General features: G+C 37.8%; 1 protein-coding gene across 11 annotated transcripts in view; it reads left to right on the forward strand.

Annotated features, from left to right (window-relative positions):
• The window catches only part of HECTD4 (HECT domain E3 ubiquitin protein ligase 4), a 204681-nt gene that overhangs the window by 95138 nt on the left and 87739 nt on the right, over window positions 1-21804 (forward strand). For 8 of the 11 annotated variants that reach the window (XM_072600404.1, XM_072600410.1, XM_072600405.1 and 5 more), the window contains exons 9-13: window positions 15326-15484; window positions 16443-16556; window positions 17640-17780; window positions 18912-19144; window positions 20741-20886. In XM_072600404.1, coding sequence (XP_072456505.1) covers window positions 15326-15484; window positions 16443-16556; window positions 17640-17780; window positions 18912-19144; window positions 20741-20886 — 793 coding nt within the window. Of the gene's footprint in view, window positions 1-807; window positions 1591-4207; window positions 4259-15325; window positions 15485-16442; window positions 16557-17639; window positions 17781-18911; window positions 19145-20740; window positions 20887-21804 lie in introns of those variants that run through there. The other 3 variants (XM_072600414.1, XM_072600413.1, XM_072600415.1) reach the window with 3 other exon arrangements.

Consider the following 21804-nt stretch of genomic DNA (forward strand, 5'->3'; position numbering starts at 1 on the left):
CAGTGCCTGAACTACTAGGTACTTGGTACATGCTTGTTGATCAATTAGTTGAATATGATACTAATGACCATCGTATTTGGCCAGAATTTTGTTGCCTCTTCATGTTGAACAATTTTGATTCTTCTCAAAATTGTGATATTCCATGATTGGTGATATAGCCTTATTGAAATCAGTGATAAAATATCAGGGAAGAACTTGGGACTATCAAAAACAAAACCTAATTTTCCATATGCAATCCATCCCACTCTCTTATTGCAGTTAAATTCTGACCCAGTTCAGTGTCCATTTGTAATCCAAGATAAACATATTGATGGAATGGCTCAATGGGCTATCCAGCCAGCTGCATGTCACAACATGGACAATGAACATTCTTCATCCATTTGTTTTTTCCTCTGGAGATGGCAGGCCAGTATATTTTGAGTGTTTACAGATCTCATTGAGGAAGACCTACAGTACCTGGTAGATTTGATATAACCAGCATAATGAGCTTACAAGTTTAAAGGGAATCTTGCTTTTGAACTTTATTTCAGATATTATCCATAACTTAATCCATAACATAATCCATAATTATCCATAACTTAACCGTTGTTGAACATTTGTCTCCTGCTCTGGTTAATGTTGCTAACTCAAAGATTATTGAGCAGAATTAACTTTCTGGTTGTTGAAGGAACTGGAACATCTAATATGAAGAAGAGAGTAGCTAATAATAATAGCATTTATAAAGTGATTAATATTTCCAAAGCTTTTGCAAATATTATCTCATTTGATCCTCACAGGTCCCTCCATGACAAAGTTATGATACCTGCCTTCATGTCTTTGACAAGGAGGGCTGTCGTGTGAAAGCAGGATTGACTTGTTCTTAACTGAGGGTAAAATTAAGACAAATGGGCAGAAGCTACATAGAGGAAGCTTTTGATTTGCCATAAGGGGAAACTTCCCAACAGTTAGAACTGGCCAGAATTGGAATGACTGAGGTGGGTCCTCCCTTACTTACTCCATATCTTCAGTCTGAGCTTTGATGACTACTTGTCAGTCTGTTGTAGGGGACTCCTCTCAAGGGATAAGTCTGGTTAGATGGCTTCTGAGCACTCTTCCACTTCCGAGACTCTGGATTTCACACCACGTCTAACTTTTTTTCATCAGAGAGAGGAAAAAGACCTGAAAATATTAGAACTTCCCATTTCTGGGAAGGCTAGATCATCTTTGGGAGAAGGTTATAATATTGTCTTTAATTTTTTTTATAGTGATTTGCTATTGTCAGATATCTTGAGAATCAATCCTTCACTGTTTTCAGAACCCTATCTCTTGCAGTGTCAGTTTTTTCTGCATGTATTTGGTCTGATCAATTCTTTATTGGTATATCTTCTTATATATTACATTGAAGTGTAAGAAACCAAATGTTCTGATTCCATTGTCATCCTTTTTAAAAAGTGGAGTATAGAAATAATGGCAGATGTGTTCTTTTTCCTTCCCTATTTCCCCTTCCAGATTTGTTTGTACATGATCTTGGGATGATCCTACTATATTGATCTTATACCAACGTTTGCGTATATTGCTTTTCACCTCCTCAGCCTTTTTCCATTTTGTGAGGTAATACTTCTTATCATGTTTTAGACATCATTTTATATTTGAAAAAGGTACTGTCTTTTGTAACCATGTCTTAACCATGGTGCATTGAGAATTTTCTGCCAGAGGTTTCTGGGCCTTCACATTGTGAAAATTATGATTCTTCTAAGCTAAGAGTCAAAAGCTTTTCCTTTAGCCTTTTTCCTACTTTTTGGATCAATACCGTCTTTATTTTTCTTTTAAATAGGTTTTTATTGATGTCTTTTGATTTTTTTTTTTTACAATACAATAATTTCTCCAGTAGCCTTCCCCTTACAGAGAGCCATCCCATATAACAAATAGTATTTTTTACAGTCAAAAAAAGAGGAAAAAATCAGCATAACTGATCAAAAATCTGAAAAATATGTGCATTGTGCATTTCTGGGTCTCTGTCTCTGCAAAGGGTGTGGTGTCTTCTTTCATTCTTTCAAGCCATATATGTTCTTGATAATTTTGCAGCGTTGAATTTTAATTATTTTGGTGATTATTTCCCTTTACTTTGTCATAGGCATTGTGTATATTGGTTTCTTGGCCCTGTTTATTTCCTCCTGCATCAGTTCGTGTAGAGCTATCCATGCTTCCCTATATTCATCATACTTGTCATTCCTGACAGAGCAGCAACATCCTGTTGCCTCCATGTGCCACAGTGTGTTTACCGTTCCCTCTTTGATGTGCATCTGTTTTGTTTCCAATTCTTTGCTATCACAAAATGCTGCTGTAACTATTTCATTACATACAGGGACTTTTTTAGTGGCCTCCTTGGAGGGTAAGCCTAGTAGTGAAATGCCTGGGGCAAAGGGTGTGGACGTTTTAGTAGCTTTATTTGCATAATTCCAAACTGCTTGTCCCGGATGTATAGCTCCATCGGCAGAATACCATTGTGCCTGTTTTCCCAACACTGACTATTCACATCTTTTGTAATCTTTGTTTATTTGCTGAATATGAGATGAAACTTCAGGGCTATTTTTATTGCATTTCTCTTATTATTAATGATTTAGATTATTCTTGCATATGGTCATTACTATTTCTTTTTTATTATTGTTGAATAAGATGGTGTGGTTTTATTTTTTCCTTATTTTATTTTTTTCTCAATTACATGTAAAAAAAAATTTAACATTCTTTTTTTAAAATTTAAAATTGCAAATTTTCTCCTTCTCTCCTTTCTTGAGAAGGCAAATAATTTGATATAGATTATATGGAAGTCACACAAAACATTCCCATATTAACCATTTTGCAAAAGAAAACGAACCGAGAGAAAGTTGAGGGAAAAAAAAGTATGCTTTGATTTGCATTCAGACTTCATCAATTCTTTCTGTGGAGATAGGTAGGATTTTTCATTATAATTCCTTCAAGAATTATATTGGATCATTGTATTGCTCAGAATAGTCACAATATTTACAGTAGATCATTGTACAATATTGCTGTCAATGTACAGTTCTCCTGGTTCTACTCACTTTGTATCAGTTCATATAACCATCATGCCATAGACAGTTAGGGATAGTTTTATCTCTTTTTTATCTGTTTATGCTTTTAATTGCTTTCTCCTTTCTCTTGCTCGCGTTTCCAGAACTATATCAAATATAGTGAGATCCTTGCTTTATTCTCATATTTATTGGAGAGGTCCTAGACGACCTACATTGTCTGTCATGCTTGAGTTTGATTTTAGATACTCTTTATGTTGTTCATAGAAAGATCCCTCTTTGCCTATACTTTGTAGAATTTATAACATCAATGAGTGTTATACTTTACCAAAGGCTTTTTCTGCATCTATTTAGATAATCATGGGGTTTGAAGTGTTTTTTATTTTTAATATGATTAATTATATTGATTAGTTTTCTAATGTTGAACTATCTTTACATTCCTAGTATACCCAACTTGGTCACATTGAATGATTTCTTGAATGAATTGCATGTGGTCTATTTGACAAAATTGTATTTATAAATTTTGAATTGACATTCATTAATGATATTGGTCTATACTTCTGTGTTTCATCTTTCCCTAGTTTAGGTATTAAGACTATATTTGTCTCATAAAAGGAATCGGGTAGGGACCTTCTTTCTCACTTTTGAGAATAATTTTTGTGGTATTGATTCTTTGAAAAATTGATAGAATTTTTCCTGTGAATCCATAAAAATTAGGAAGATTTTTTTCCCTCTGGCAATTTTTTTGGATCTAGTCCCATTTCTTTTTCTGAGACTGGGTTTTTTAAAGATCTCTATTTGGTTTTCTGTTAGTTTCAGTATTTTATGTTTGTGAAAGTATTCCTCTTCTTTTGTATTCTTAGTTTTACGAGTATAAAACTATATGTATAGAGTAGGTTCTGATAATTCTTGTTCTTATCTCATTGTGATTTCACTTTTTTTCCTATTTGATTTGATTTTCTTACTTTTCTTTTTAATTAGATTGGCTAAAAAGCTTTTAAACTTTATTAGTCTTTTCAGAGAATCACTTTTTAGTTTTATTTCTCATTTCCAGGTTATCTCTAACTTTTAATGTCTCCTTTTGTGCTAATTTTAGGTTAATTTGTTGACTTTCTAATTTTACTATGCATATTCAGTTTATTAATCTTCTCTTTTTCTATTTTGTTAATATATGTTTGTAGGGATATAATTTTTCCCCTGAGGACTGCTTTAGCTGCATCCCAGAAATTTTGGTATGTTTTTTCATCATTATTATTTTCTTCCACATAATTATTAATTGTTTCTATGTTCTTTTGCTTACTCACTATTAAAGATTTCATTGTTAAGTCTCCATTTGATTGTGTCTTTTGTGTTCGCTGAACTGATTACTGTTTTTATTGCATTGTCATCTGTAAAGGACATGCTTACTATTTCTGCCTTTTTAATTTTATTTCTCCCCTGTTTAAAATGTATACCATGAGCGAACACATGACCAGTTTTTGTAAAGGTTTCATGTTGTGCTGAGAAATACATATATTCCTTTGCAGTCCAACTTAAAAGAATACAAGTCTTTTATCTCTAAGTTTTCCAACAATTTTTTTGTTCTGCATTATTCCTTTTGTTTGTCTTTCTTTTAGATTTATCTAAATCTCCTCTCATCAAGAACTTCTAAGGAACCTATTTTGGATTCCCTCTTCTAAACAGCTTCGATATTAATGCCTTATAGATCTTCTGCCCCAGTCCCCTTTTCCTGTTGTGTATCAGTCTTAGAAGTACCAACTCCTGCTTGCAATCAAGAGAATATTGTCTCATGGTTGGAATTTTCCTACGTCCATGGTTGTGAGGATCATTATTAACTTTGGCCCTTCCAATCACCATTTTTGTCCTGTTTGCTTTGAAATGTCCCTGAGTCCATTCCCTGCCATTCCGCTGGGTGTAATTTGTCCCCAGGAGCTCTGACTCCCCTTCTCTTGAGGCATGATGAGTAATCTCTCTAAGTGCCAAATTCCTACAGATTGTACTCACTATAAGGTCTGGATCTTCCTTTATAAGATATCTTTCTTCTCCTATGAGAGCATGCATCAATAATATTCTCTCCTACCAGTGAAATAAGACTTTCCTCTTTCTTTCCTCCTGTTCAATCCCTCCATCTTCTTCCTCATTCATTCTCCTCTAGGCTTCTTGAGAGAGTCCATCATCTGTTTTCTTTTCATTGACTTGCTTAAGGTACATTACATAGATTTACTTTTATCTTCTTCCTCCCCACTTATATGGGTACCCCCATTCTGTAATTTAGCCTCACGCACCCAAAAAAATTGACTTATGTGAGGGTGCAGGCCTGTTTCTGCACCATCATTTCTGTTTGATTTGCTTTTCCCTTGAATCCTTGTGTACTTTTAGAAAGAAATCTCTTGGTTTTTCCATTACTGTTTTGTTGCTGTTGTCTTTGGTTTCTATATATCTATCATCTTGAGTTTTTGAAAAGCAAAAAAAGTTGTTCAGGTCTGAATTTCTTTCTAGGAATGCTTCAAATGCCTCTTTTAAAAAAAAAACAAACAAGAAAAACAAACAACTGAATATTCCATCTTTTTTCGTTAATGGTTGAGCTCAGATTTGCAAGATAGGCATGTCTCCTTGGGTTCCATGTTGAATTCCTTTGCTCTTCCAAACACATTATTCCTTTCCCTCTGTGGTTTCTGGTGAGTGCAGAATGATCTTAGTTATTTTAATTTCTTTTCTTTTATATTGAAACTTTTCTTCTGGCCATTTGGAGAATTTGTTGTTTATCATTAGAAATGTTAAATTTAACTACTTTGTGTCTTGGAGTTTGCGGCATAGGGTTTGAATTTTGTTTTTGTTTTCTGGAAGCAATCTACAGATTCTTTCAGTTGGGCCCTTGCTTTCTGTATTCAGAAATTTGGGGCAGTTTTCTTGTATTACTTCTTACATTATGGTGTGAAGTTTTTTTTTAATTGTCATGTAGGCCTATAATCCTTAACTTGCCTCTCTCTATCCTGTTTTCAAGATCATTAATCAATCAGTCATCTAGCATTTATTAAGCACTTACCATTTGTCAGAAACTATGATGACCTCTGTGTATCCAGGCAAAAAATAGTCCTATCTCTTAAGAAGCTCATAATTCATTGGAGAAATAAAATGCAAACAACCATGTACATATAAGATATTTACATAGGATAAACTGGAGAATTCTAATCAACAGAAGGAAGGAACTGAGATTAAGCAGAGAACAGCTTCTAGCAGAAAATTGGGATCTAGCTGACACTTGAAGGAAGCCAGGGAATCCAAGATGTAGAGAAGAGGAGGGAAAGAGGGCAAGTCATGGGGGACAGCTTAGAGCTGGAGGGAACAGCAAGGAGGCCAGTGTGATTAAGTATCCAAAGTTAGAGAGAAGTCAAGAGGGATGAGGGTGAGATTAATATGTTTTGCTTCTATGGAGATCTTGTTTTTTCTTTTTATGTTACTTTTTGTTTTGCTTCCCTTCTTCCAGAAAATCCATGTACTTGAATTCCTTATCATTTTTTCCCTCTTTTGTTTCTTTGGTGACACTTCCCTTTTGGCTTCAAGTTTTTCTGTTTTGCTCATAATTTCTGTTGTTCAGGCCATATAGTCTGCTTTCATAAGGCCTATTTCACCTTTAAACCATTTGGGGACATCCCGCTATGATTCCATCTCCCTTGGGAGGATCCACAGGCTCCTTTGCCTCATCAAGTGTTGATTTGTTTTCCTTTGTCTTTAAATATCTATTCAGAGATGTTTGGACTCTTTTCTGATCTAGATGCCATGTTTCTTCCCATTATTATCTTCTCCGTTGGCTTACCTGCTTATGCTCAAGGTCTTTAACTGATTTTTTAAAATTCCTGAATTCTTTGTCGACTTGAGTCTTTTTTCTTTGTATTCTCCTTTTGCTCACTTTCTAATTCCTTCTCCTTTGATTCCATTTTCTTTGGGGGATGAACTCAGAGCAGTTTCCTCTTATGCCTGGCAATTTACAATTTACTGGCCTGTCTCTCCTTGAAGTGATTTCTGAGAGGACAAAATTGGCCCTGGTGGAAGCTTTCTCTCAGTTTTGGTGGAGCTCCACACATGCTAATTTGCTATGCCAGTTACCTTTTTTCTTCATCCACCTAATCAAAATTCTTATAACTGTTGTTTACAGATTTCCACGGCACTTCCCTCAATGAGTTGATGCCTGGCTCACAATTTTTCTTTTATATCACCAATCACTCCCTCCCAAGACTTAGCCTCGAATCACTCCCACCATCTGCAGCCTTTGCTCCTGCACATGTGCTACTGAAGAAAGGTGGAAAAAAAATCATGTAACCACTTTGATTGGGTCCACCACAGATTTGTTACACAACCTCAACTGGGCTCTTACTGCTGTGAGGCAATCATACTATACCTCCTTTATCAATTCACTCTCCCAAACCCCACAAAGGTGATTTCACCTTTGTAATATCTCTTGGATCTTTTTATTCCTCTTCAAGCCTCCCATGACTCCTCCTCTCCCTCCACCCTCTCAGCTGAGAACCTTGTGTCATATTTTACCAAAAAAATTGATGTCATTTACCATGAGCTCCCTCTTATCCCTTCTTCCTCATCTTACATCAACTCAGATGCGTTCTGACCCTATCTCCTCCTTCACTTCTGTCTCACATGAAAAAGTAGCCTTAATCATTACCAAGGCTAACCCCTTTATTGACACAGTGATCCTCCTGCCTCCTCCACCAATGGATTGTCCCCTCTCTCATCCTCACTCTATTACTTATCTCCTTAGATTCCTTCCCTACTGCCTACAGTCATGCCCATATCTCCCCCATCCTCCAAAAAACCTCACTTGATCCTTCTGTCCTTGCTAACTATCATTCTGTATCTCTTCTACCCTCTGTAGCTGAACTCCTTGAAAAAGTTGTCTATGAAAAGTGCCTCTACTTTGTCTTCTTCGACTTCTTAACCCTTTACAGTCTGGTTTCTGACCTTATCATTCCACTAAAATTGCTCTCTCCAGAGTTATCTCTTAATTTCCAAATCAAACTGCCTTTTCTCAACCCTCATTCTCCTTGGCCTTTTTGTAACCTTTGACACTTTTGATTCCCCCCTCCTCTTTGATACTCTCTTCTCTCTAGATTTTCAGGACCCCACTGTCTCCTAGTTCTTCTACTTATCTGGCCACTCTTTCTTATTCTCCTTTGTTGAATTCTTTTCCAGGTCATGTGTTTTAACTATAATTATCCCACAGGATTCTCTTCTGAATTCTCTTCTGTTTTCCTTCTGTACTACTTGGTGATCTCATCAGATACTGTGGCTTTAATTACCATCCCTATAGTGATAAATCTCAAACCTACTGTCCTGCCTGAACCTCTCTGCTGTCCTCCAATCTCATATCTCCAGCAGCCTTTTGGACATGTTGAAGTGGATGTACAGTAGATATCTTGAATTAAACTTTTCCAAAATAGAACTTATCTTTTCCCCTAACCCCTTCCCTTCTCTTAACTTTCCTATTACTTTACAGGACAACACCATCCTTCTAGTTTCTCAGGCTCACAACCTAGATAATCATTTTTGATTCCTGACCATCTTACCCTTCCATATCTAATCTCTTTCCAAGGCCCGTTGATTCCACCTTTCCAATATCTCTCAATATGCCCTGTTCTCTCCTCTGACACTTCTACCACTCTAGAGCAGGCCCTCATCACCTCACACTTAGGCTATTACCTGTTAGCCTGATGGTGAGTCGGCCTGCCTCAAGCCTCTCCCCACTCCAGCCTATCCTTCATTCAGCCACTGAAGTGATTTTCCTAAGGCTCAGGTCCAATCCCCTACTCATTAAATTCCAGTGGTCCCCTGTAACCCCCAGGATAAAATGTAAAATCTTGTTTGGCATTCAAATACCTCCATGACCTTTCCTCTTCCTGCTTTTGCAGTCTTCTTAACACCTTACTTCTCAACACATACTTTTTGATCCAGTGACACTGGCCTCCTGACTGTTCCAGAAGTGAGACGCTCCCTCTCTTAGTTCCTGGCATTTTCTCTGTTTTTCTTCCTTGCCTGGAATGGACTCCTTCCTTTTTGCCTGCTGGTTTCCCTGGCTTCTTTTAAATCCCATCTGAGGTATCATCTTCTACAGGAACCCTTTTCCAACCCCTCTTAATTCTAGTGCTTTTTCTCCCTTTTAATTATTTCCTGTTTATCGTGTATAGAGCTTATTTGTACATATTTGTTTGCTTGTGTCTCCCCCATTAGATTGTGAACTCCTTGAAGACAGAAGACTGTTTTTTGCCTTGTTTTGTATTGCTAGCAGTTAGCATAGTGCCTGGCACGTAGTAGATATTTAATAAATGTTTACTGACTGACTGAGTTCTGTAGCTGAGTTTGGTTTTTCCATGCTGTTGTCCTAGCCAGAATAAGCTTCTGCCTCTTGGTTTTCTGCAGTATGGAGAGAAGTGGTATGGGCTAGATCAGGGGTGGGGAATCTGCAGTCTCCAGGCCACATGTGGCCCTCTAGGGCTTCAAGTGCAGCCCTTTGACTGAATCCAAATTTCACATAAAAATCCTTCTGTTAAGGTGATCCCCTTAATAAAAGGATTTGTTCTGCGAAGTTTGGATTCAGTCAAAGGGCTGCACTTGAGGCCCCACATGTGGCCTCAAAGCCGCAAGTTCCCCACCCCTGATCTAGTTGTTAATTCTGTTTTAAGCCTATTTGGTCTTCTGTTGTAAGACTTATTTGGCCTTGTCATAGTGAGGTGGGAAATGGGGGAGAGGCTAAGTGAGGGTTAGGAGTTAGCCTTTTCTGCTTTCAGTTCATTGTGTTTTCACCTTGTTAGGATTCTTGGTATCTTAGACCATGAAGGTATCTCTTCTGTATAAGTCCTATTTTAGAGATGTTTGAAAGACTCTGAGGATTATTAAAAAAAAGTCTATCTTTCATTGCATTAGTCCTGTAATCCAGAAATCTTGCACCTCTAATTTCTCAATCCAAAAGCATATTTTTCACTTTTTAAAAATTGTCATCCCTGTGCCCAGTTTCACATTGAAGTGACCAAATATTGATGTACAGGTTGATTTGATTTTTAGGGTCTTGCCAGATTCTTTAGGTTCTCAATAAATGTTGACTCATAATCCACAGTGATTATCATGGTCTGTAATCCTCAGTCATTCCATTGGCAGCCCATAGTTCTCAGTCATCGTTATGGATGTCCATAAACTGTATCATCCCCATAAGTTGTAGTCCTCTTCGTGATGACCCTTTGCTTATGCACATCATGAGTACTATAAGGCAGGAAGACCAGGTTTCTCATGTAATGATGTTGCCTCTGGGCACCCAGTTAAACCAACTGTGCTGCCTATTTAGGGAGAACCTTTTAGCCATCCTTCCATTTAGCTTCAACTGCCACAACTTCTTTGTCTAATGGTTTCATTTATGGTGAGACTATCTATTTGGAAATAATCTAGTTCCTCTAGTAGTATGTCAATTCAGTGGTCATTGGATAAAAATCTGACATTTAGAGTATCACCAGTTAATTTAATGTTTATTGACAATCTGCAGACACATTCTTAGCACCTTCTGCTTTCCTTTCTGCTATGCTGACTGCAGAAGCTCAGGACTAAGTGCTGGTTTTAATTTTTTAATTTTCATGTTCAGAGGATTGACTATCCTCTGGATATTGTCATCTCCCCCTCCCATCCTGGGGTAACAGACCCACATTGTCCCTGGGACTTGAAGCAAAGCTTTCTTAGCTTGGAAGAATCTGTCAGGTCTTTGATTTCCCCAGCCTAGCTATTGAGAGTTAAGGGTCCTTTTCATACCCCAAAGAGGAAATGGAGCAGGACTTTTGTGGAGGGTTCATCCGTGTCTGTTCCATTACTTTATATCATCATTATAGTATGATTTACAAAATATCCACATGGATTTGTTGCTTTGACGATCAGGTATGCAAGAACAAGGCCTTCTAGAGCTTACAAGTTAAAATTGACAAACATGAAGCCTCTAGAACTGGACCACAGGAATTGGATACTTCTGTGAACTTCTCAAAGTAATTATTTTCTCTGCTGCAGATTGCAGCCTATTCATGCCATCTTTTCCAGCGGGATGTCTAACTATGCCGTTTTCTAAACATGCCTCAGGCAGTCCATCAGACAGATTTGAAACCTTCCTGTATGTCTTGGAATATTTTGTAGATACCAGTGCCACACAGCAGATATGGCCATTGCTTGATCTTCTAGCCTCCCCAGCTCACCTCCTTTGATAGCCAATCAGCTAATGGCATCACCTCCCTGGTGTCATGGTCTTCTTCAGGAACAAAGGACAAACAGTAACAACAACTAATAAATTATAATAAAACTCAAGATCGAAAAAAACAGTTATGCACAGAAAGTTTGGTATAAATAAAAATTACTCATTTGTACTTTTACATTTCTACTGGGAAGAATGAGGAAAAGGGATCAATTGTTAATTAGCAGTAAGTCTGTCAAATGAAATATTTGATTACTCTTCATTAATTTCAAATCTTAAAAGTTTCACTGCTCTCCATTATCATATGGAAGAGGGTAAGAAGTACCTATTGTATTTGATTTGTTATGTGAATTTAAATTAGAAGGGACATTTAGTTTGTAGACATTTTTTTCCTTTACCTGTGATTTAATTTCTATAGGAACCTCCTTATAATGGAAGCTTCCTCCACTGAGACAGATTGTCAGTTGATCTGTAGCTTTTTCATTTTTTAGAGTCATCTGGATCACTGAAAGGTTAAGTGACTTCCCTGCAGTTGGAGAGGATCTGTCAGTGGCAGGATTTGGACCTAGGTTTTTCTTGCCAAGTTCATCCTGCTAGCTACTGTGCCAGAAGTCCTCAACTATTTATAGTTGAAAAAATGTTTTCCTCCAAACAGACCTGTATCATTAGTTTAGGTCTCTTTCTCCCTTGCTTTGCAGATAAAGAACCTATGACTCTGTGGGTGAAACACCTCACCTGAAGTCACAGCCCAGTCCAGAGCCAGGAGAGAGCTGAGGTCTAGACTTCAGGGAAAGGACTGAAGGAGGGTTTTTCAGATAGGCTCCAAAGGCTCTCATCTTTTTTTTCCCCCTTTTTTTGTTTAGTATTTTATTTTTCCCCAATTACATGTAAAAACAGTTTTTAACATTCGTTTTTAAAACTTTGGAGTTCCAGATTCTCTCCTTTCCTCCCTCCCCACACCCACCCCCACACTGAGAAGGCAAGCAATTCTATATAGCTTATTATACATGTGTAGACATGCAAAACATATAACATTTCCATATTAGTCATGTTGTGAAAGAAAACAGACAAAAACAATTCAAAAGAAAGTTAAAAGTATGATTCAGCCTGTATTCTGAAACCATCAGTTCTTTCTCTGGGGATGGATAGCATTTTTTGTCACAAGTCCTTCAGAGCTGTCTTGGATCATTGTATTGCTGAGAAGAGCTAAGTCATCCACAGCTGATCATCTTACAGTATTACTGTTCCTTTGCTGTACATAATACATGTCACTTTGCATCAGTTTCTCAAAGTCTTTCCAGGTTTTTTCTGAGAGCATCCTGCTCTCATAGCACAAGTTCTATAGCACAATAATTTTCTAGCCCAATCACATGACACAGTTTGTTCAGCCATTCTCCCGTTGATAGGCATCCCCTCAATTTCTAATTCTTTGCCACCAGAAAAGAACTGCTATAACTGTTTCTGTACATGTACGTCCTTTTCTAAAGGGTCTCATCTTAAAGCTCTGTGTTTCTTAGAGAAGGAAGCTGGCACCATGTTAACTGGATTATACATATTAAAAACATCATGGAGGATGGTGTCATTGTGCCATGCAGTAACTAATTTCCCAATGTTCCCAGCGTACTCTTTTAATTAAAGTTTCTTAACCACAAGTAGGAGCCTATCTTCTGGATTTATGACATGCAGAATTCATTTGTTGTGACACAGGAGGAAAAAAACAAGAAGAGCAAGTGTCCTTTGCCATGGGGATGCTGTGTTGGGTGGAAGAAGTCAGGTTTTTTTCACTTTTCCAATTTCGGGCAAAGCACTAAAAAAATGTCAGAGCTAGACTATTCATAAGAAGCTATGATGTAAGCCCTGACAAGTTCTGAGCTCTAATGCTGTGGATAAGGTTCTCATTAGTTCTCATCTGAGTCAGTATAGCAGATCCTAAATGAGCTCCACGTACTCTTCAGATCATGGTCTTGCAAGGAGATGAAAGTTAATTTTATGGTCTTCAAATTAGAAAGCTCATCTTCTTCTTAATAATAGCTTATGTCAATGACCCAAAAGAAGTTATCTAATGGGATTTCATAAATCTTGCAGGTACGAATTTATTCTGAGATGTAGATGAGGAAATACTACATTATTTAGTACTATGATGAATCTTTCTGGCCCATGTCTTGTTCAGAACTTACTAAATTACATGGTGTACATCAGATAGCATAGTGATTAGGATACTGGGCCAGGAGTTCAAATTCTGCCTCAGACACTCACTAGTTTCATGATCATGGCCAATGACCTCATGTAGGTCAAGTGCTTCTGAAACCTTAAGACTCTGTACAAATGTCCATTACCTCTACTACCACCACTACAGCAAAATGGATATCTAACAGTTTAACATGTATAAAGTCCACTTAAATCTTGGCCCAGTGAATGACCCAAAGTTGTCAGCAACTATCCCATCAAAATGTGAGCTGTGCTTAATGGCCAGCCCTGTGAAGTTCAGGGAGCCTCATTTTTAGGTTGTTCATTGCACTTCTTGAGGATATGCCATGAAGTTGTGGTGGGTATGGGTCTACCTAGGTAGAGTGTGTACCTACACACAAAATCATGGCACCTTCCATACAATTCACCCAGCATCCTTACTATGTGTCAGGCCAAGCAGCAGTATGATATAGTGGATGAAAGGCTTGGATTCACTTTTCTGATACCTGCTGCTATGTGACCCTGGGTAAGTTACTTAACCTTTTAGTCACCTCTCAACCCATTAAGACTGTAGGTTATAGAGCACTTGTTGATCCACATTAGTAGAGAAAGTTCACTTGCAGGAATTTCTCTGCCAACAAAATCTTTGATCCAACCCCCCCCCCCCAAAAAAAATAGAAATTATGTGCCAGGTCCTGGGGGTACAAAGGCAAAAAACCCAAGCAAACCAAAAACAGTGCCTGACTGGAGAGAAACACTGTGTGCCTAAACATTTAAAGATAAAGTGATTTCCGCGTTGGGGAGAATGCTAACCCATGGAGGAATCTGAAGGACACCTTGCTGTTGGTGGCTCCGGAGCTGGGTCCAGAGTGGGCTGGGGACTCCACGAGATTGGGGGAGGAAGGGAAGCATTCTACACCTGGATGAAGAAGACAGGATGGAGTGTAAGGGCTTTAAATGCCAAACGGAGGAGTGTGCATTTCATCTTAGCCACAAGAAGCTTCTGAAGCAGGAGGGTAACATGGTCAGCTTTCTGCTTTAGAAATAAAAACTCTGTTGGGGGATGAGTTAGAAAGGGAAAAGAATGGATTTGAGTAAACCAATGAGAAAGATATAGCAGTGGTCCAGGAGAGATGTACTCAAGGCCTGAGCTAGGCTGGTAGCTCTGTGAATGGAGAGTGATGTGAGGGACATTGTGAAGATGGAATTGACAAGACTTGGCAGCACGCTGGATGTGGGAGCAAAGGGGGCAGGAAGAAGAGTCTGAGATGACCCTGGGAATGCACACCTGACCGAATACAGGAACGATGGTGTCCTCCAAAATAGGGAAGTTATTAAGACGGGGATGTGTTGGGGGAGTGGGGGGGGGGTATGTATTCCATTTTGGATAAATGGAATCAGAGATACCTTTGTGATGTCCGGATAGAGACATTCAGTAGGTACTTTGCAATGCAGTGCTATTGCTCAGTAGAAAAATGAGGGATGGGCTGCATTTGTAGAATTACTGAAGTCAAATAAAAAGACTAGGTGTGTACCTCAGTCTCTTAGTATTTTACCTAAAACATCTTTGATAACATGTAGCATTTATTTTCTTTTTATTCTGTTAGGTTTTAGTTCTGACTACTTTTTAAAACTCCTCTTTTAGAAAAACTCTTGAAGGAACATAAAAAATTGGGATTTAGAAAGGTAATAAGGGATGTTTGAGTAGAGAAATTGAGTCAAAATTTAATTTTTTCCTGTTTTTTGTTTCTTTATCCTATATTTTTCCTAAGCTAATGAGCTCTTTATTTCTGAGATGGGGCACTATATTTCATTTTAATCATCTGTTTTGTTGTCAATGAAATTTCAGTTTCTTTTAAAGCATTTTAATTTTTTTCAACAGCAAATACCAGTTGTGGGCTGCCTCTGAAAATGTTAAGGAAGACACCTATCTACACATGTGGCACATACCTGGTGATGCTGGTTCCCCCACCAGGGGGCTCAGGCAGCTCTGCAACCCGTTCACTCTTTGGTGGAACAAGTGGTCTTTCATCTTTAAAAAGTAAATGAGTTTCTTCCATTTGTCTGTGGGGGAAGGGGTTCTTTTTGTTCCTCTCTGTGATAGCTGCTCCATTTGATCTTGGCAGACTCCTGGCTCTTGTCCTAATCCCCTTGAAATGACTTTGAAAAATTTGAAACTTGATTACCTGCCACGGCCTCCACTGACCCTGGGGAAGGGCCCTCTCCAGTTCATGTCCTGTTACTGTCTATTATGCAATACTTTATCTTCTTGAAATCATTCCAGCAAAGGAATCATGCTTGTAAATAATCAGCATAATCTCTTGCTCTTTTTGAAACATGTAGATGTATTTTAAAATTTTATTTTCTTTTAGTTGATACTTTTGATTTTATGTCATATCCATTTCCAGATATATCCCCTGCCAACCCAGTGAGCTTTCCCTTGTACTTAACATTTAAAAAGAAATGGGAAAAAAAAGTGGTTCAGCAAACCTAACCCATCAGTAAATAGTATCTGATAGTGTCTGTGGTATTCTACCCCCAGGATAGAATGGAGGTGAGAAGTGGGAAGCCTGGCAATCAGCTATGACAGCTGTGTGTATGTGAGAACATTAGGGCCTGCACTAGGGTAGTAGCAGTGAGAATGGAGCGATGGCAATTCAAGCAACAGTGGGAAGGGATTTTATCAGTAGATGGAGGGTAGCAAAGGAGAGGGAAGCAGTAGAGATGACTCCCCAGTTTTTCAGCCAGTTAGATATACCTGTAGCAAATGTCATATCACTGTTTTTAGGACTTAATGATATTGATACATGGCAATCTAAATGCAGAATACTTTTAGAAATATTCTTGAAATACAGTCTATAACAAATGAAGCTAAATTTTTTTCCATAGTAAAAATGTCCATTTCTTCATTGTATAGTTGACAGTTGAAAATTTAAAATTTGCTGATTGAACCACCAACCTCCAAAAGTCACATTAAAGTTTTTTCATTGTTTCTGAAGTTCTGGCATCTAGCTTGGTGTATAACATTTCGGATGGTCAGTTCACAAGCCGTGCAGACCTCATTGATGCTGCTGGGAGCTCACTTGGACGTGGTGCTCTTGTCCCAGGACTAGGTAAGAAATTAATGCATGAAATTCCTAGGAGAAACTCATTGGATTCATAGCCTTTTCATTTAAATTAATGCCAGTTTCCATTGAAGTAATTCATCACATAAGTGGGATTTTGACTTCTCAGTTTTCTTGTATGTATTTTAAAAGGAACTCTGAGCAATAGGAATGAAGCAGTTTAATGCTATCTTCATCTTGAGATGTTTATTCCAGGTTCACATTGAGATTAAACTGTAAAACTAGAGGGAGAGCCTTAGCCTTGTGATTTATAGGTCTCACTGCCTTTCATTAGTTAAATTCAAGGTCAAGTTCGATAGTTCTTTACCCTGCTTGTGTCATAGTTGGACTCAGTATAATATGCATTAGACAGAAACTTCTCTTTTATGTCAACTTTAAAAATTCTTTCTAGTTACTCCAAAAGGAAGACCATTGTTGGAGTGAATTTCTTCCATTCCTTAGAAGGAAACTTTGTCAAAAAAATCTAATACAAGTGAAATCTGAAAGACCAAGAACCTGTGATTTTTCTCTGTAATTTAAAATTAGATTATTATGTCATAACTTGAACCTGCTTTTGATCTTAATTATCTGTATTCCTTGAAAAGCATGCAATGAGAACTTTTCATAAAAACTCAGGTTGAAAGACAGGAATGATGTCATACCTAGTTGCTTAATATTCATACCTCTGTGTCTGTGAAAGATAAGGATTAGCAGCATCAAACTTCTCCTTTTCATTCTTTTTATTTTTGAAATGTTTAATAAGAGAACCCTCCTAGAAAATCCCCTTTTTCCCCCATTGTGGTATGGAAGTGACCCTAGGTTCTTGCAGGCTCTGTAAAGACATGGGGTCCAGTAGCTCCTCTGTTGTCCAAGAACAAGATCATTGATGTGTGGAGAAGCTTTTCACCAGAAACTTAGCCACAGCAACTCATGAAGACGTTTAACACGTATGTGGAGGTGATGCTGTCTGTGTCACCCAATGCTCGTGAAGTTTTGGTTTTTAGGAAGTAATGAACGTGAATTAATAGGGCAAAAACTGAAAAACTATGTAGGGAAGATATCAAAGTGATTTAAATAAATTTTTTTCTACAGGCGCATGTTATGACACAGTGAATAACATGATATGGACATGTTCTAATGACTATATTGATCAATGGTGCAATCCTGGGAATCAAGCTTTCCATTATGTATGTCAAAGACTTGGAGTCAGCCACATCATTGCTGAGCCAAAAGGTGAGCAAAAGTGATACTGTGTTAGCCTGAGATTGTGCCATCGAAATGTTAGAAATTGCAAAAACATCAATGAGTAGGTGGGAGGTGAACAATCCAGTTGAACTAAGTCAACCAATTAGACTCAGTGAGCATTTATTGAATGTCTTTTGTGTGCTAGAACTTTAGGTTAGCACAGAGATAAAAAAATGAAAGTCTCTGCCTCCATGGAATTTATATTCTATTGGAAAAGACAGCATATATGCAGAATAAATACAGATCAGTGGAAGATAGTTAAATACAGGGTGGTTGGGAAAGGGGGGATGGAAGGCACTAACTGAAGGGGGGAGGGGAGGGGATAAGCAAAGACTTCAGATAGTGCTGCTTGAGTTGCTAAGGTTGACTTACTCATATTACTCCTTCTATTCACTTTGTACTTCAGCCAAACTGGACACTACTTTCTGTTCCCCAAACATTCCCTATGCCTTCTGGCTTCCCTACCATTACTCATGGTATTTTCTGTGCCTGGAATGTCTTCTAAATCCTACCCACCATTTCAATGTGGGTTTGTCCTTCCCTTCTTTAATATAGTTATCATGAAATAGGATTATTTGCGTTTGTTCTCTTTTCTATAGGCTTTGAGGGCAGAGACCATTTATCGAAATTTTGTGTCCTCCCTCACTGCCTAGCACAATGCTCTTTGTAACTTCATCACTTAATCAGTGTTTGTTGATTGAATGAGGGCGGAATGAACTCAAGATAATCTTAAATTGATAGAATTCATTAGTCTAAGAAAGAATGGAAAATCCATAAAATGTGGGGCAAGGCCTTTTTAGATCTTGGAGCCATCAATAGAGGCAAGCTGGTACTACTTGTGAGTCTGCTTCTTCACCCCATTCCCCACCTCCCATCCCCCCAGTTCAAGCATCTCTCTTGAGCCTTTCCTACTTTTCAAGTCTCTTTACTTCTTCTCTTTCTCTGATTTCAAAGGGAAGAATTCTTTATGAGCTCCAAAAAACATTTTAAGATCAGTCATACACCACTAGCAGCATGTGAGGGAGATAGAAAGAGGGGTGGAGGCTACAGTGACTCTTTGTTTGTATGTATAGGTCATTTGTACCTCATGTCTTTACTACTCTGTTTTTAACTTTCTAGGCGAGGCTGTAACCACAAATGAGGTTATAAACCAGTTACTGCACCATGTTGGTGCCATGTGCATCCATCAACTCAATCTTCTTGCAACCAATACCAGTCTGCCAATTACAAACTTTTTGGGCAAGCAGCATCCAATCGAAGCACACCATCTTAGCAGTATTTGTGACATTATGGAGAAAGCCATGGTCAATGGAGATACCTGTATTATACGCTGCATTCTTGTTGTCTTTCAGGTGAATACATAGGTTTCAGATAAACACTGGGAAAGAGATTCTTTTTTTTTTTTTTTTTTTTTTTATTAATTTTTTTATTTTTTTTAATGTTTAACAATCACTGCCATACAATTGCGATTTTATCCCTCCCCACCCACCCCCCACTACCTCCCTCCCTCCCCACGACTGCATACAATTCTGTATAGATTCTACATAAACTTTCCTATTGAGTATATTTTCACTATCGTCATGCTGTGTAGTCAGACTAAGATAAATGAAAGAATCCGTATAACAAATCAGAACATGATACACAAACAGATACACATACACAAACATGATCTGCTACATTATGTGAGTGACTTCCATATTTCTCTCTCTGAGTGTGGAAGGCTTTTTGCCTTGAGGTCCACCATTGGGATTTTTTTTTTTTTTCAGAAGTTCTTGTGTTATTACAAAAATCTAAGTCTACCAGAAAAAACTCTCACACACTGTGGTTGTTGCTGTGCATAACGTTCTCCTGGTTCTGCTCCTTTCACTCAGCATCAGGTCATATAAGTCCTTCCAGGCCTCTCTGAAGTCTTCTTGTTCATCATTTCTTATGGCACAATAGTACTCCATTACATTCATATACCATAATTTATTCAGCCATTCCCCAATTGATGGACATCCCCTTGACTTCCAGTTTTTGGCAACTACATAGAGTGCTGCTATAAATATTTTTGTACATGTGGGACCCTTTCCCATTTTTATGATCTCTTGGGGATATAGTCCTAGTAGCGATATTGCTGGGTCAAAGGGTATGCACATTTTTGTAGCCCTTTGGGCATAGTTCCAAATTGCTCTCCAGAATGGTTGGATGTGCTCGCAGCTCCACCAACAATGAATTAGTGTTCCAACTCTCCCACATCCTCTCCAGCATTTATCATTTTCTTGTTCTGTCATGTTTGCCAATCTTATAGGTGTGATGTGGTACCTCAGAGTTGTTTTGATTTGCATCTCTCTAACCAATAGTGATTTAGAGCATTTTTTCATATGATTATAGATAGCTTTAATTTCTTCCTCTGAAAATTGCCTGTTCATATCCTTTGACCATTTATCAATTGGGGAATGACTTGTACGATTATACATTTGGGTCAGTTCTCTATATATTCTAGAAATGAGGCCTTTATCCCCGATGGGAAAGAGATTCTTTAAATTTCCAACCAATAGAAAAGAAAATTTAAGCATCCATTGATTTTTGCTCATTTCATAAAGTATATTGAAGCATTCATGAGCTAGTTTTAAATTTTAGAGACTGAAATCGACTACCCAAAGATTCTTGTGTTTTATCGTAGAGAAAAAATAAAATTAAGGCCTCTGGTTCTGTACTATATTCTAATCCTCCATTAGAATTCTTGTCTTATACAAAACATTATAGCTGCATGAGTGCTGCAGTGTGTATGATATTACAAATATTTATTGTTATTGCATAGTTGGGCAGTAGAAAATATTGATTAAAAGTCCCCTGGGGTTGCACTCACAAGACCACCTTTGATGTGCTTTTAACAATATCATTTCACTCTCCCCATGGCTTCAATGGAAAGAGTGTTTTTAGATTAAATTCTTATGTTTCTGTAGGTGGTGTTTAAATTTTTCTTCAGCCCACAAACTGAAAGGAATCGAGAAATCATTCGACGGTCAGGACTTCTGCTGTGGCAACTATTGATGGCCCCAAAAGACCAGATTTGCCCTGAAATACAGAAGGAAGTCTGTCTTGCCATCAGGTAAGCTGCAGTGGATTTTCTTAGTGCTCAGCACACATGATTCTCCCAAAATGGATTAGAATTGCCCCTGTCAGCCAGCTTAATAGGTATGTCTCTTTCCGCAATCCAGAGTTGTTGAAAGATACTTTGGAGCTTCCATTGTCTATATAAGATATGACTTAATTTGGGAGGGCATCTATATTGAATTGTTTGTAATGGGGAGCTTGAAGGCTGCTTTTAGGGGATTTGGAGAAAGATTTTAGGTATTTATCTCAGTTGTTCCAGCTTGGGCACTTTCCTGATTTGCTAAAGTTATTTGTCATGGAGTGGGACGGAAGACACAGCTTCACTTGCATTTGGCTCTTTGATCTCTAAGGCATTTTTTCCAGTTCGTTTTGTAATTAATCATTTGTACAATCAAAATCATACTTGATCTTACAGGTATTGGTAACTCTTTACCTATAACCTACTCACTACTTCCTTCTAATCTCCACTGATATTGTGATCACATAAAAACATGCATGTTTTTATATGACTCTAGTCCTTGTTCATATTTTTCAGGGTCCACTTTATAGGTCTTACATACTTCCACATATTTCTCTTATTTGTCCTTCTTTATGGCAGTGTAGTACTTCAGTGTATTGAGGGACCACAATTTACCTAGATGTTCCCCAGTAATGGGATATCTTAATTTTTTCCAGATTTTCACCTTTAGTTTACTCATACATAAAAATGAATGGGTTGCACTGTAATCCCTAAGGTCCTTTTTAGCTCCAATAGTATATGAATCCATAAAGTTCCCTACACAGTGTGTTGTGAAGAAAACCCTTGGTAAACCTTAAAATGCTGTAGAAATATGAGATTTAATTGTCATTTAATTTCTTTTGAATGTGTTCCCATTAATATATCCAAGGCATATATCCAACCGTGTTCCACAAA

The sequence above is a fragment of the Notamacropus eugenii genome, chromosome 4 (genome assembly GCF_028372415.1).
Source record: "Notamacropus eugenii isolate mMacEug1 chromosome 4, mMacEug1.pri_v2, whole genome shotgun sequence".
In the NCBI taxonomy this organism is placed as follows: Eukaryota; Metazoa; Chordata; class Mammalia; order Diprotodontia; family Macropodidae; genus Notamacropus; species Notamacropus eugenii.